The sequence below is a fragment of the Salvia hispanica genome, chromosome 3 (genome assembly GCF_029641045.1).
Source record: "Salvia hispanica isolate PSC_SH4W2 chromosome 3, Shi_PSC_v1, whole genome shotgun sequence".
NCBI classification, from domain to species: Eukaryota; Viridiplantae; Streptophyta; class Magnoliopsida; order Lamiales; family Lamiaceae; genus Salvia; species Salvia hispanica.
The window spans coordinates 23,626,530-23,640,207 of record NC_142694.1 but is presented as its reverse complement, the minus strand read 5'-3'; the positions used below and the strand labels follow the sequence as shown (position 1 = coordinate 23,640,207).

General features: G+C 32.3%; 2 protein-coding genes across 3 annotated transcripts; one reads left to right on the top strand and one right to left on the bottom strand.

Moving 5' to 3' along the window:
- The first annotated feature begins 2,960 nt into the window (after positions 1–2,960).
- Positions 2,961–5,044, top strand: LOC125212302 (basic helix-loop-helix (bHLH) DNA-binding superfamily protein). 2 transcript variants are annotated; one of them, XM_048112428.2, is made up of 7 exons: positions 2,961–3,343; positions 3,405–3,798; positions 3,868–3,975; positions 4,114–4,179; positions 4,312–4,377; positions 4,462–4,512; positions 4,596–5,044. In XM_048112428.2, the coding sequence occupies exons 1-7, from the start codon at positions 3,087–3,089 to the stop codon at positions 4,746–4,748; spliced, it is 1,095 nt and encodes a 364-aa protein (XP_047968385.1). In that variant the 5' UTR covers positions 2,961–3,086; the 3' UTR covers positions 4,749–5,044. The 2 variants fall into 2 exon arrangements, with proteins under 2 accessions (XP_047968385.1, XP_088923504.1); XM_089067378.1 differs by having other exon boundaries at positions 4,312–4,512.
- A 5,392-nt stretch (positions 5,045–10,436) lies between these two features.
- On the bottom strand, positions 10,437–13,096 carry FQR1 (flavodoxin-like quinone reductase 1). Its single transcript, XM_048110007.2, has 4 exons — positions 12,940–13,096; positions 11,597–11,690; positions 11,028–11,290; positions 10,437–10,851 (listed from the first exon to the last, which is right to left on the bottom strand). Exons 1-4 carry the CDS (start codon positions 12,960–12,962, stop codon positions 10,617–10,619), a joined length of 615 nt encoding a protein of 204 aa, XP_047965964.1. The 5' UTR covers positions 12,963–13,096; the 3' UTR covers positions 10,437–10,616.
- Positions 13,097–13,678: the final 582 nt, after the last annotated feature.

Below are 13,678 nucleotides of genomic sequence, written 5' to 3'. Positions count from 1 at the left end.
GTAGAGTGGATTTAGGACATAAGTGCCACTCGGTTGAGTCACATTTGCTGGCTCATCTTCCCGAGTAATTCATTTGGTCGAGTGGCTTGTGCGGCGCAAGAAACTCAGTCAAGTAGAGTCTTCTGACTCGTCTTCACCTTGAGAGATATTTTCTTGGCTAGTCTCTCTGCAACCTTTAATCATTCCACTTGCATTAAGCCTCTCAGCTGCTTCACCTAAAGTGATAATTTAATTCTAAATTCATACGAGTAACCCTGAGTTTTGTTGTACGTTACTTTGACTTATTAGAAAGTTTGGATTTTTTGCAACCCTACGATCCTACTCCCTCCGTCCTGCTAAGATGTCACATTTCATAGTCGGCACGAAATTTTAGCAGTTGTTCGTCAATTGTTTAATTGGAGAGAAAATGGTGATTGTAAGTAATAAATGGAGAGAGAATGAGAGTTGAATATTTTATTGGGGAGAGAAAATATCATATTTATATTAATGTGGGAGAGAGATTTTTTCATAAAAGGAAATGTGATATTTTTTGTAGAACAAACTGAAAAGGAAAGTGTGACGTCTATTATGGGACGGATGAAGTATCATTTATTTGAGTTCTATGTAGATTTTATGTTTGGTAAATCAGCATCGAAATATTTCAGAAATAATCCTATATGATCCTAGGAAAAAAGGGATCTTCGATATATGTTTCAAACATTTCACATTTATTTTTAAGAAGTCAACCCATGTCATTCCCGAGCATTTATTAATCAACATATGTGATCTAATAAATTATTAGTTTTGTCTTATTCGACATAATGGTAACATAAGAAAATGTTGTTCACTAATGTAATTATTTGCAGCATTAGCAATTAACAATGTAGAGGACTTCAGATATAAAGGGAAACATAATTAGAACATATGAATTAATTATAAGATAATTAAAAGGAGGTAACTATATTCACCTAACCAGACTAATAAGCATATATCTAATACGTTTCGATAATGGAAGCGTGGTCCTCCTGTATAAAGAGTAGCCAAGTTGTGTATTTGATCATTGATGATAAAATTGAAACTATTTCCCTTCTTAGTTTTATGTCTCCACACAAACACTTGTTGTGTGTGTGAGAGAGAGAGGAGATAAAATGTGATGACGATGATGGCTTTTGTGAAATTGAATCTGGTGGCATTAGTCACTGATATTGACTCCACCACTATAATATGATAAAGTGGAAATTCTCTTTCTTCCTTAATTTAAAGGATTACTAAAAGACAAGAAATGTTATACACATTTTACAATACATGTGTGTGGGTGTATAGATATTTTTAATGTACTAATTCTGATCAGGTAATTATGATAATATCATTGAATATAATTGAATAAAAATATAATAGGAAAAATAATACAGAAAAATTATCCAACAGAATAAAGGTTGAAATTAAAATAATAATTTGAAATGAGATTTCTGTAGTCTAACTCAGGCGTAATGAGTGCTATTGTTTCAAAGAATTATGAACACATTAAATTTCTAAAGTAGAATGTTTCTGATAAGACTCAAAAATAGCACATATTTTTGAAAAAATAAATAACTAAAAAAACAATTAAAAGGGAAGGAAAAGGTGAAACACAATAAAAACAGAAAAAAAAACACAAATATTTTACGTCCATTTAACTTTGTTTGAACATTTTGAGTATTAATTTTTTTTTTAAGATCTTATTGTCATTATTTGGTTACTTAACAACTATTAAAAGTGATCTATTCCTACATTAGTTGAAAATTTTGATAAGGAAATTCTCATTCGGTTAATTTAGCTTATATTATTGTTTACCCATAGTTGCGACGTGTATTTTTTGTCCTACATCTTCAGTGGCATGTTGACTCGATGGAATTTAAGAATGCATGGAGTTTGCTTCCCTAAAAATTCATAATATTACAATACTGAAAATAACGAAGGAACAGATAATATAGCACTATCCAAAAATTAATAAATTAAGACTTAGGAAAACTGTGATGTGTATATACACACATTGAAATGTTATTGTACATATCTTAAATATGTAAGCACCTGAGCATCATTTTTATTTAAATGTTAATATTATCTTTTAACTTTGTACATTGATTTTAATTTTAATGATTAAAAAATTATGACTTACATCATTAATTTTATAAATTACATAAAACTCAAACCTTAGTTTATTGCTTTTTAACTCCAAATAAATATGTAAACGAGTAAATCGATATTTGATTTGTTGATGATTGTAAAATAAATAAATCAATAATAATTTTGAAGTATAAAAACAAAAGAAAATGCATAATGTAAAATAAATAACGTAACATTCAATAAACAAAAGCGTTCATATCATACAACAATTTCATGTTATACTACTTGATTAGTGCATGTTGCATTATGTCACCATATTTTCAGAAGTAACCCCCAAAATTTCACCATATTTTCATAAGTATAACACAATAATATTTTACATATTCTATTCCCTTCGTCCCACAAGAATATGCACTCTTTCCTTTTTAGTCCGTTCCACGGAATATACATTTTTCTATTTTAGAAACTCTTTTAACGTAGTACTCATTCTTCACTAACAATACTTTAATTACTTTTTCTCTGTACATCTCTCTTAGTTTCTCAATTTTACATTAAAACACGTGTCGAACCCAAAGTGTATATTCTTTGAGGACGAAGGGTTCGTATAATTTTTTATTATTATATTATTCGATATTTTTCCTAGTCATAAGATGAATTTAATGTGTCGTATAAGGTTGAATCTGAGATTCTGAATGGTAGACCAATTTTTATTGCTAATACATGTGATTGGCTATGTGGGGAATTTGCTTTCAAGATGACCAATCCTTTCCCTTGTCAAATCACTAGAATAAAAAGTCAACCACAAATTCCACTATTAATTTCTCAAATTGATACTAGTATAAATACCATGATGCAAGCGTCCTTGTTTCATTTCGGTTTTAATAAAAATCATCCATAAAGTAAAAGCAGCCAAATGAGTCTTCAAGCATAAGCCTCTCAACATTTATTTTGCCTTTTTCGGTTCGGATCGAAAAAAAAATTAAAAAATTCGAAACTCAGCCATGGCAGATGATTTCCAGCTTGGAAACGGAAGCTGGTGGGATACATCAAGAAACCGATTCGAAACCGGCACCACCTCCCCGGCTTCGTCGTCGTCGATTTCAACCACGCTGAATGCAATCGCAAGCTACGGATGGCCGACAGAGATGGTCGACACGAAATCATCAAGAGATGATCAATCATCTGGCGGCGGCGGCAACTTGCAAATGATGGGATTAGGCCTTTCCTCGCAGAGCCTGGATTGGAACCAAGCTTTATTGTACGTTCTTCTCGATATCGTTCTAATTTAATATACATATTTAAATCTTGTTTCTCTGTAGAAATGAAAAAGGGGAGAGCAGTTTCCGGTCGTTGCTCCAGCAAGATTTGAGCTCAAACCCCGCCAATTTCCGTGGATTTTCGTTGGATCAACCGCAGTTCACTTCTCAGGCGAGCTCCAACGACAGCACCATCACGTCGCAGAGTTTAACCCCCGCTTTCCAAGTGGACTCCTCCACCGCCTACAGCCTCTTGTTATCGGAAAATCAGCAGCAGCCTACCTACCAAAGTCGACCCATATCGAACTATCCATATGCTCCGGCCGGAAACAGCAACCATTTGCATTTCACCAACAACACTCCCTTCTGGAACGCGTCCGCGCCTCCAGCCGAAGCCCGGTCCAGCTTTTTCCCGCCCTCACAAAATCAGATTCCCACTTTTGATGCCAAACCAAAGGTATACACACTTTATAAAATTAGGGTTTTTTCCCTTTTTTTCGTGCTTATGTCCAATTTTGTGCATCAGAGCAAGGCAGAAGGGCGGGAATTAAGCGCGTCGGCGAAGAAAAATAGTGTTGAGGCGACGAATAAAAGGGCGCGAAGTGAAACGCCGTCGCCCTTGCCAGCTTTCAAGGTATGGTATTGGTATGCATACATACATACATGTTGAGGAGCTTTTGCTTTTGGAAAAGATGAATGAATCTGTGAGTTTCAGCTTTTATTTTTCTTTATTGAGATGAGATTAATGATGAAGCTTTGTTTTCTGGATTAGGTGAGGAAAGAAAAGATGGGAGACAGAATAACGGCACTTCAACAATTGGTCTCACCTTTTGGAAAGGCAAACAAACTCTCTTAAATTTTCATCTCCATTCATTTCTTTCTGTTTTATTACCAACATTAGTCTCATGATGTTGAACTAAATCAAACAAAATCTTCCTCTTATTTATTTATCTTATAAAACAACTTTCAGACCGACACTGCTTCCGTACTCTCGGAAGCTATTGAATACATCAAATTTCTCCACGAACAAGTCAGTGTAAGTCTCGTCCATCGATCACTCACACATGAAAATACGGAGTTTTTAAGTAATTTCTTGACAAATTTAAATATGATATATCAGGCCTTAAGTGCACCCTACATGAAAAATGGAGCTCCCATGCAAAATCAGCAGGTACATAAAATCTCCAATGAATTGGTAATTAATTATCATGTTCTTTCATGCTATAATTCCAATAATATAATCTATTATGGCAGAGTAATCCTGAAAAATCGAAGGATCTAGAAGGGGGCCGTCAAGATCTAAGAAGCCGAGGGCTATGTCTAGTGCCCGTTTCGAGCACTTTTCCGGTAACGCACGAAACATCAGTCGATTTTTGGACCCCTACATTTGGTGGTACATTCAGATAAGCAAGCAGAAAATTCATGAGACTCTAATCAAACTCCACTAATATCTAAGTAGGAAGAGAGAGAAGCAAATGCAGTGTTTCAAGTATACTTTTTGGCATGGTTTGGGCCAAACTGATGCAGTGTGGCAAAGATTAGTTTGCTAGCTAGGAAACAAATTGTATGCAGAATATATTAATTATATAGCCCTTGTAATAATTGAAGAATTATGAGTAAAAAGAGTTGGTTAGAAATGAGTAGACAATATAAGATGTCCTGAATTTAATTTAATTCAAAATATAGATTAGCTTGGTAGCTAGCTGATGGATTGGAGTATCAAAATTTTGTTGTTAGTAGCAAAAAATGAGCAGAAAAGGGGAAGGATAAAAATGTAAAGGAGCTTTTGGTGGGGAGAGAGAGCTGGCAGAGTTAGCTTTAGTGGTATTTAATTTCTAAAGAGAAATGAAAGGGAATAATTGAATTCCAGTAGAGATCATTTGATTGAAAATCTGGCTTTTGAATTGTTTATATGTTTGGAATAATATGTGAGTGGGAAGTCAGAAGGAATGTGGGGCATATGTGCAATGGCCACCCTCCTTTTTAGGGTTTATTATAATTTTTATAAATTATTTTTTCAATTAGAATGGGCATGTTTGAGTAGGCTATCACTCCATAGCTTTGTGGTTTTTATCCAATGGTCACCTTCACCTACTTTCATTGGAAGGTGGAGGCTGCATATCCACCTCCTGTTTTAAAATTATGATATTACCTAATATACATCTGCTAATGATATGATATTATATCATACTATAAGCTTAAGGTTTATGATTTATCAGCAATAAACTAGTGATTCCATTTTAATTCATCGCTTATCAAATATAGCAAGGAGTAAAGAGGGTGTATTTGTGTGTAAGTTGGCAAAGGGTAGAAAGGTTAATGCTTGAGGTTAAAGTTCTCGGGTTTGAGTTTTTTTTGGTGCCACCTCTAAATTTTTAAAAAAGAGTGCAGTTAATGTACTGTGTAAATTGTTTATTAATTATATTTCCTTGTATATCTTTTTCGCTCACCAAAAAAAGTAACTAATAATTTTAGTATATCTAGATCAAGAAAAAAGATAAGTTTAGCACATCTTCAAAACGATCATGGGAAACTTATACTTTAAAAAGTAGAATTTAAATTTAGTCCTCCATATTTACCTACAAAATACTCCCTCCGTCACATAATAATTGTCACTCTTTTCTATTTCGGTCCGTCCCACAATAATTAAATATCACACTTCATTTTTACCATAAATGATAAGTAAGTCTCACATTCCACTAACTCATCTCACTCATATTTTATTATAAAACTAATATGAAAATGTGGGTCTCACATTCCACTAATTTGTCCAACCAACTTTTCTTCACATTTCATAAAACTCATGCCCACAATAAGAGTAATAATTATTGTAGTAGGATGAGAGTAATATATTTTGATTCATATTTAATGATTCTATCGAAAAGTTAACTGTCAACATTAACATTTTAATTAGTAAATCAGTTGCATTTAAATTCAAAATTAAAAGAACAAAAAATGTCCATTTAGATATTTTTTTTCTTTAATATTTATGATTTTTCTAAATCAAGTATATATTTCTTAACTTTTTATCATTTTAATTTTAATCTTGTCATTGTTAACCATCAATTTTTTACGGGACCTATAAATAGGGATCTAAACATATGGAGTATTTAGGAACAAAAACTATTACATTTAATTTGTTGGATAAAAAAATATTCTAGCAAATACAAAGAATCTATTTTAAACTTTAATTTTTTTAAAAAATAAATAAGAAAATTAAGTTAAACTTTAACTTTTTAAAAAATAAATAAGAAAATTAAGAATTAAAAATATTATCTAGACGACTGCAGAAGTAAAATGTCATTATAACATAATATATATTGTGGATAATATTTTTTTTCTTACTAATGTACAGTACTTCCCACTAATTTGATTGATACAAATTAGTGTGCAAGTCAAGTAAAACATATGTTTATTCATACCCCATTTAATTGAATGGCGGCAGCATCATTCATTCATCACATATGCCTTGTGATACATTTTTGGTTACCATTTAACAACCTAATATGGTTAGCCCATAAGTATTTTATTTAAAAATATTTTTTATTTTCTGCGAGTTCCGTTTCAGAATTCTGTAGAATCATGAGTTCATGATACAAAAGTTTCCATTTTACCTTTAATCATTACAAATTCTTTGGTTTTTTTCAATTTTACATACTCCTTCAAGGGAGAAATGTTAACAAAACAACACTGGAAAGGGTTTTCATATGATCAATTTATATTTCTTTTTCTTCTTTATTTCATTTCCGGCTATAACAAAACTCACTAACACAAAGGCATTAATTACTTTCATTTCATTCCATAAAATATCAAAATAATTTTCTTTCGTTGTCTATCTCACAAAAATAGTACTACTACTTTTTTCCACTGCTTCTCAGTTCTCACAAATTGTTAACACAGTTAATTTACAATAACTTTACAAATTAATACTCCTTCCGTTTCAAACTACTAGTTGAATAATATTGTTTCGAACAATTAAAAAAAAGTAATTGAGTCATTTTTTTTTAGCAAAAAGATTATTTTTTCTTTTACTTTATCTCTTGTATTTTAATTTTTTTCCTCCTACATTAATCTCATCATTTTAACATTTATATATCAATTTTTTAAATCTTGTGTCAAATTAAAGAAACACATTAACTATCTTGGAACTTAGAAATATCAACTCACAATGTAGAAAAGGGTAAAAATGAGATTATTTCTCCACTCATACTACAAATACAATTACTTCTTGGATCTACCAAGTCCTATTTTATTATTTTCATATGTACATCAATGTATATCTTATTTATTTTTTACTATTTTTGGTAATGGACCTCACATTCTATTAATTTTAATCATTATAAACTAAGTAATATATAAAAGCAAGAATCTCCACTAACATTTTAATTTATTTTTTACTATATTTCTTAAAATTTGTATCTGATTAAACTTGGTCTTATATTAGTTGACAGAGGGAGTAAATATTTTTAAAACTCATACCCAAATCGTAAATTCAAACTTTATGGGACAAAAGGGGGTGTATTACTAGCAATATATACATAGAGTAGATGCAATGATACCTGCACATAGCCCTCATTCAAGTACCTGGTATTATATTTGTTTAAAGATCATCTAGACATAATTGCTTTGCTTAGAAGCATAAACCAATACAAAAAGAAATCACAAATCCTCGCCACATTATTGAATAATATTATTATTCATGATTACCCTCACGCTACAGCATCATCTCCTGACGCAATTAATCTTTTTATGAAATAATTAAATTAAATAATTAATTACTTTTATTGCTAGATTTGCAGTATATATGATATGTGGTAGATATGTTTTACAAACTAAAAAGATTTCTAGTGTCGTGAAGATACTATAACCTTATTTGTGCTGTTCCTTCTCCACAAAAGTTTATCCAAAACAAGCATAAATTCTTTTTCTTTATGTCATGTAATAAGTATCTCCTGTTACTTGCCATCTTAATGAATTGACTATAATTAATTGGATAGAAGCACTAGTTAAAAGTTTATGTAATAGCTATTCCATTACTACTCCAATATGGCAATATATCCTAATTAGCCAGATAATAATGATATATGAAATATAAAATTTACAGATTATTTAAAAATACTTTACTAGTTAGCACCAATAAGTGTGAAGTTTCTTTAGATAAACTTATCATTCATACGGCAGCAATGAATATATTATGGTTGCTGGAATTAATTAATTCGATAATATAATAGTCGCAGATATTTTGGTATTTTAGTAGGTTTAAGAAATGGAGGTGTTCAATCAGGAATATGTGCAAATTCGACAACTGTGGCTGAAAAAGAGAGTTGTTAACATTACCACCAGACTCAGTCATCTGTCAGCCAAATGTATTTTGCTTCAATTATATACACTCTATCAGTCCCAAGTGGAAAGAGCTATTTGTTGGAATAGTAGTCCGGTCAACGCAATTTAACTGGATCTTACAAGTGACGGATTATTTAATTTTAAAATAATTAAATAATTTATAATCGATTTACGCTCTGAGTAGATGATTTATTCATTTTCTCTAAACCAATTTCCGGTGAGTGGGAAATAATATTTTAAAGTATGTCATGATATACGGAGATATGTAATTAATTAATAATTAATCTCATTTTGGACACATAGACAAAACAATGTGACAATTGAGCATACGAAGAAAGCTTCTTAGAATGCGGGCACATTGATCGGGCCATCCAGATACATTTCTGTAATGAACAACTATGTGAGAGGTGTCTAGGTACATCCGTCCAGGTTCCTGCTCCATGATTGACGTTTGTAACGTTTGTAACCGCCGACCATTACAAATTAGCCTTAATGACATATTTGACTTCATATCCTCCACATGGCCTATAAATAGTGATGCATACTCTTGCATATTCTACGCCAAGTCATTACAAGATACACTTGAAATCTCTCCACTCAAAGCATTCTGTGCATTCATAAGCTTCCTCTCTCTTTTGTGCATTGTTCTTTTGTCGAAACTCTGTCCTCGCATCTATGTAGTTCGTCGGAGCTCTGCTGATAGCGGTGTTGTTTCATCAGAGACGAAAGTCGTTTTATCTTTGGGGACGTCACGCCAATCCAAGAGCCCTACCAAGGCGTATCTCATCTGCGGAAAGAGGACTCCTCGACTCGGCTTACACTATACAGTTTATTATTTTGAATTCTTCATTGTAATTTCGTTTCAGTTTACTTTTCTTTATTCCTTCTTTTGGGTTGTATTACATTCGGATAGTGTTTATCTTGTAATCCAGAAACCAACAGTATTCTTACCCGGTACGAGTTTTAAAAAATGGTTTAAATAAAAAATTAGTAAAATATGGATTTATTTTTAGATAAAATAAAAAATTCGCATATTAAAAGACAAAAATGGATAAAAGTAAAGGAATCTTTAAATAGTACTCCATCCGTTCCATAGTAGTAGAGTCATTTTTCCATTTTGTGCATTTCATAGAGTAGTTTTTCTATTTTGAGCGCTCCGTAGTAGTAGAATTTTTCTTTTTTTAGTAAAAATAACATATTTTTTTAATCTTATTTTCCTTCTCTCTTACTATATTTTACTTTTTTCTTTCTCATATTTTATTATCTTTTTAATTACATTACATACCTTTTCCTTAATCATCGTGTTCGAAAAAAATGTCACCAACGAGAGTAGATGTCTTAAAATCATAAAATGATCTTTAATGTAGAAAGTGTTTCTCTTTATTTACAAATAGTATGGTTCAATTTTCTAAGATGACAAAATTATTCCAAAACAATAACAAGATTTAAAACATTACATAAAATAGATGACCTCATGCTTTCGTAAGATGACGATTGAAAGTTTAGATTTCTCAAATATGTAAATAATCCCTCCATCCCAGCGAAATAAACCCAATTTTTTTTCCAACCGATATGTCCATTACTAAAATTAAAAACATTTTAATATTTATTTCTTTCTCCACTTAATGCATAAAATAACATTCGTGTCACCCAAAAAAACTTTCTTAGAACGGAGAGATTAAGTTTTTCGTTCACAATTGCAGCTAGGAAAAAGGTACACCAAACAACCATATGCATAACTGGATAACATAATTTCAGAAACAGTACTTTTAACATATAAATGCCACTTCAAATTTAAGGTAGGCAAAGTTATGACACTGGGACAGATATTGTATTAAGTAGCACAAGAGTGGCAGAGCAAGAAATACAGTGACATCTCAGGAAATAATAGAATCTTGGAAAAATAAGAAAATATATGATCTGGAATAGAGATTAGGCAGCTCCTCCCTTCAGTTTCATGGCAATTGTGGCAATGTATTTCCCTTGATGAAAAGCCTGCTGCAATTCAAGCTCGGACGGGCTTCTTGAACCATCACCGGCATAAGTCCCAGCTCCATAGGGGCTTCCACCTTTGACCTTCTCCATTTCGAACATGCCAGCTCCAAACGTATACCCGATCGGCACAAAGATCATGCCATGGTGAACAAGCTGAGTGATAGCAGTCAATCTGTAATGCATCAAATAATAAACTGTCAGTAATTTCTCTAGCAAAACACGGCTATATATGAGTTACCTCTCTTACGAGTAAAAATTCATAACAGAGTTTGTTGATCATGAGCTGTTGGAGATACAGATAAAACGTGAAATCTCGTAAGGTTAAAATGTGATTGTGGGAGGACATACGCTGTAGTCTCCTGGCCACCACCTTGAGAACCAGTGCTGTAGAAGATCCCAGCAGGCTTGCCAGCGAGCTGTTGTGTTCTCCATAGGCCTCCAGTAGCATCAAAAAATGCTTTGAATTGTGCAGCCATCATGCCAAACCTTGTAGGGAAGCCGAATATGAAGCCATCAGCCTCAGAGAGCTGATTAGGCGTGATAATAGGCACATCACTTTTTGGAGGCACGCTCATTTTTGTCAGAACATCATCAGATAGTGTTTCAGGAACCTATAGCATAGTTGCACTCAATGTTAAATTCTTTCAATATAAGTAGCTACGCAAATAATTTCTAATCAAACAATACCACGGGCCTATTCATATTCAACACAAGGAAGGGAAGAATTGGTGATATCCAAGTTTACTCTGCAAAATTAGATCCACAACTTGCCAACAATTGTGGCCTTCTGGCCATACAGATTTTTATTCATGATAAACCACTTCATATTTAGTAGAGTATAGTAACACAAATCAAATTTTATCATCAATGTGACAAGTGCTCACAGCTTGCAGAGAATGCGGAAAGAGAGCTGTTACCTGCCATAACTGGGCTTCTACTCCTTCAACAGACGCAGCTCCTTTCTTTATCTCTTCAGCGAGTTTCTCCACATGTCCATACATAGAATAGTACCTGTAGGTAGGTGTCGTTCGGTTAGCATGACTCATTATCTTATGACTATCCATCTAGGATTAAATTTGGGATTATTTTAGTTGGAGGGGGTGGCTATGACTAATTATCGTATGATTTGAGACTCAATCTCATGAACCAAACATAATACATATTTAATCATGAGATATAATCTTGCAAACCGCACAGTCCGGTAATAGATGAAAGGAATATCATCAATGTCATGCATCATAATAAAGAAGCACCTTCAAGATTTTCTGAGTAACAATAGATGTACACCAGAATCATGAGAATTTCTACTAATATACGTTAGTTCAAGTATTCAATATTTCAAAAATACTACATAGCTTTATGGAACTTGAATCCATAACAAAAGAATACTCCATTGGATCGAAGCAAATGACAAGTTCTTATTTCAAGTCAGGGACAATGATGGGTGTATATTTCGGGCTGTAATATATCACCACTGATTCTCACCTCACTCTTGCAATGATAAATAATAATGAAATACTAGAATATATGCAACAACAACTGATGCTTGTTCAAGCATAGATCAACTTACACTGAAACAATGTCAATTTTAACATCTTTACTAATAACAAAAATACTTCGGAAAAAGGACTAAGTTGTTCAGATTTACACAGATGATATTCCACACCAATTAGATTTTTTTCAAAGTTCTGAGGAAATTACAACATATTCTTCAAAATTTAGAGTTGTCTACACATAATTTTCTCAAGTAGATGTGCATTTTCAGGCTTTCACCAAGTTTAATGAACAGAAGAAAAGTCATCAAATTAAGCAATAATTAACTCGCAAACATGAAACTATTCAGAACAATCCAAGCTAATCTACCACTAACTTCGATGGATCAATTACTTTAGACTTGTTTGACCATCCTTCTCTTTACTGAATCCCATGGTTTATCACTCCAATTAAAACCCCCTTAGGCAAAACGAACTATTTTGAACGACTTGCAGACTAAATCGAAGCTAATACATAGTTTTACAGACTGATCATTCCTAAAATTACAAGTCTTGCAAAATCAAGAAACACGAATCAAGAATGATCACCAAAAATTAAAGCGTACTATCTCGAAATTCAAACAGAAAAAAAAACGACCCAAGTTATTGAAATGGTTAAAAAAAATAAAAATAAAACCTACAGCGGAATTACAATTATGCTCAACAGAAAACGAAAAACAGAATTAGATACAAGTATGAAATTATCGCCACTTTAAAACGGAACTCACACAATGTAAACTTTGGTCGCCATTGATGATGCAAACTCTCGAGCTTTTCCTCTGCCAAGAAAATGGACGACTAAGTGTTCGACAAAATGAGAATGTGAGCTTTCAAATTTGTCGCCCAATTTAAGTGCCGAAACAAAAATTAGTTAGCAATCATAATAAAAATTATTTAATAAATGTCAAAGAATTATTTAAATCTTAATTTAATATTATAAAAATTATAACGAATGGTATAGAATGGATTTATCTGGAAAAGTCTAAATTCTTAAGGTGGACGAAATAATCATAATCATTTTAGATTCAATTTATTAAGATCAATTAATCGTGTTCGATATGACACGTGTCGTCGGAAGTGGGATTGATGCGTTAATTTAGTGTTTAAATTTTTTTATACTCCACCTTTTTCTTTTTTATTTTGTGGTGGGAATGGATTAATGTTGAAGCCTGTGGACTTGGATGATGATGGGTTGTTGTCACGCTCATCTTCATGCTGGCTTGATTTATTGCGGATTCATAGAGTCGAATAGTTTTAATTCATGTAATAAGTTCAAAATTTTAAATCACTCGTGTAAACAGTTTAAATGTTTGAGCATGAAATTAATAAATTGTATTGAAGAGTAGGAGAGGAGAGTAAAGTAGGAAAAATAAAAAAAAATAAAAATAAAATAAGTGTACGATAACATAAGAGTAATTAGGTATTTTATTTTATTTTTTTTAAAAATAAAATGACTCAACTTAGTTG

What these genes read in the sequence shown, in the direction of transcription:
- FQR1 (XM_048110007.2), bottom strand. Translation starts at nt 12,962, where the DNA reads ATGGCGACCAAAGTTTACATTGT. An exon ending in GCGACCAAAGTTTACATTGT is followed by an intron (nt 11,691 to 12,939) that starts GTGAGTTCCGTT and finishes ACCTACCTACAG; the next exon opens with GTACTATTCTATGTATGGAC. An exon ending in TAGAAGCCCAGTTATGGCAG is followed by an intron (nt 11,291 to 11,596) that starts GTAACAGCTCTC and finishes ACTATGCTATAG; the next exon opens with GTTCCTGAAACACTATCTGA.
- LOC125212302 (XM_089067378.1), top strand. Translation starts at nt 3,087, where the DNA reads ATGGCAGATGATTTCCAGCTTGGAAACGGAAGCTGGTGGGATACATCA. An exon ending in CTTTTGATGCCAAACCAAAG is followed by an intron (nt 3,799 to 3,867) that starts GTATACACACTT and finishes TTTGTGCATCAG; the next exon opens with AGCAAGGCAGAAGGGCGGGA. An exon ending in TGGTCTCACCTTTTGGAAAG is followed by an intron (nt 4,180 to 4,311) that starts GCAAACAAACTC and finishes AACAACTTTCAG; the next exon opens with ACCGACACTGCTTCCGTACT.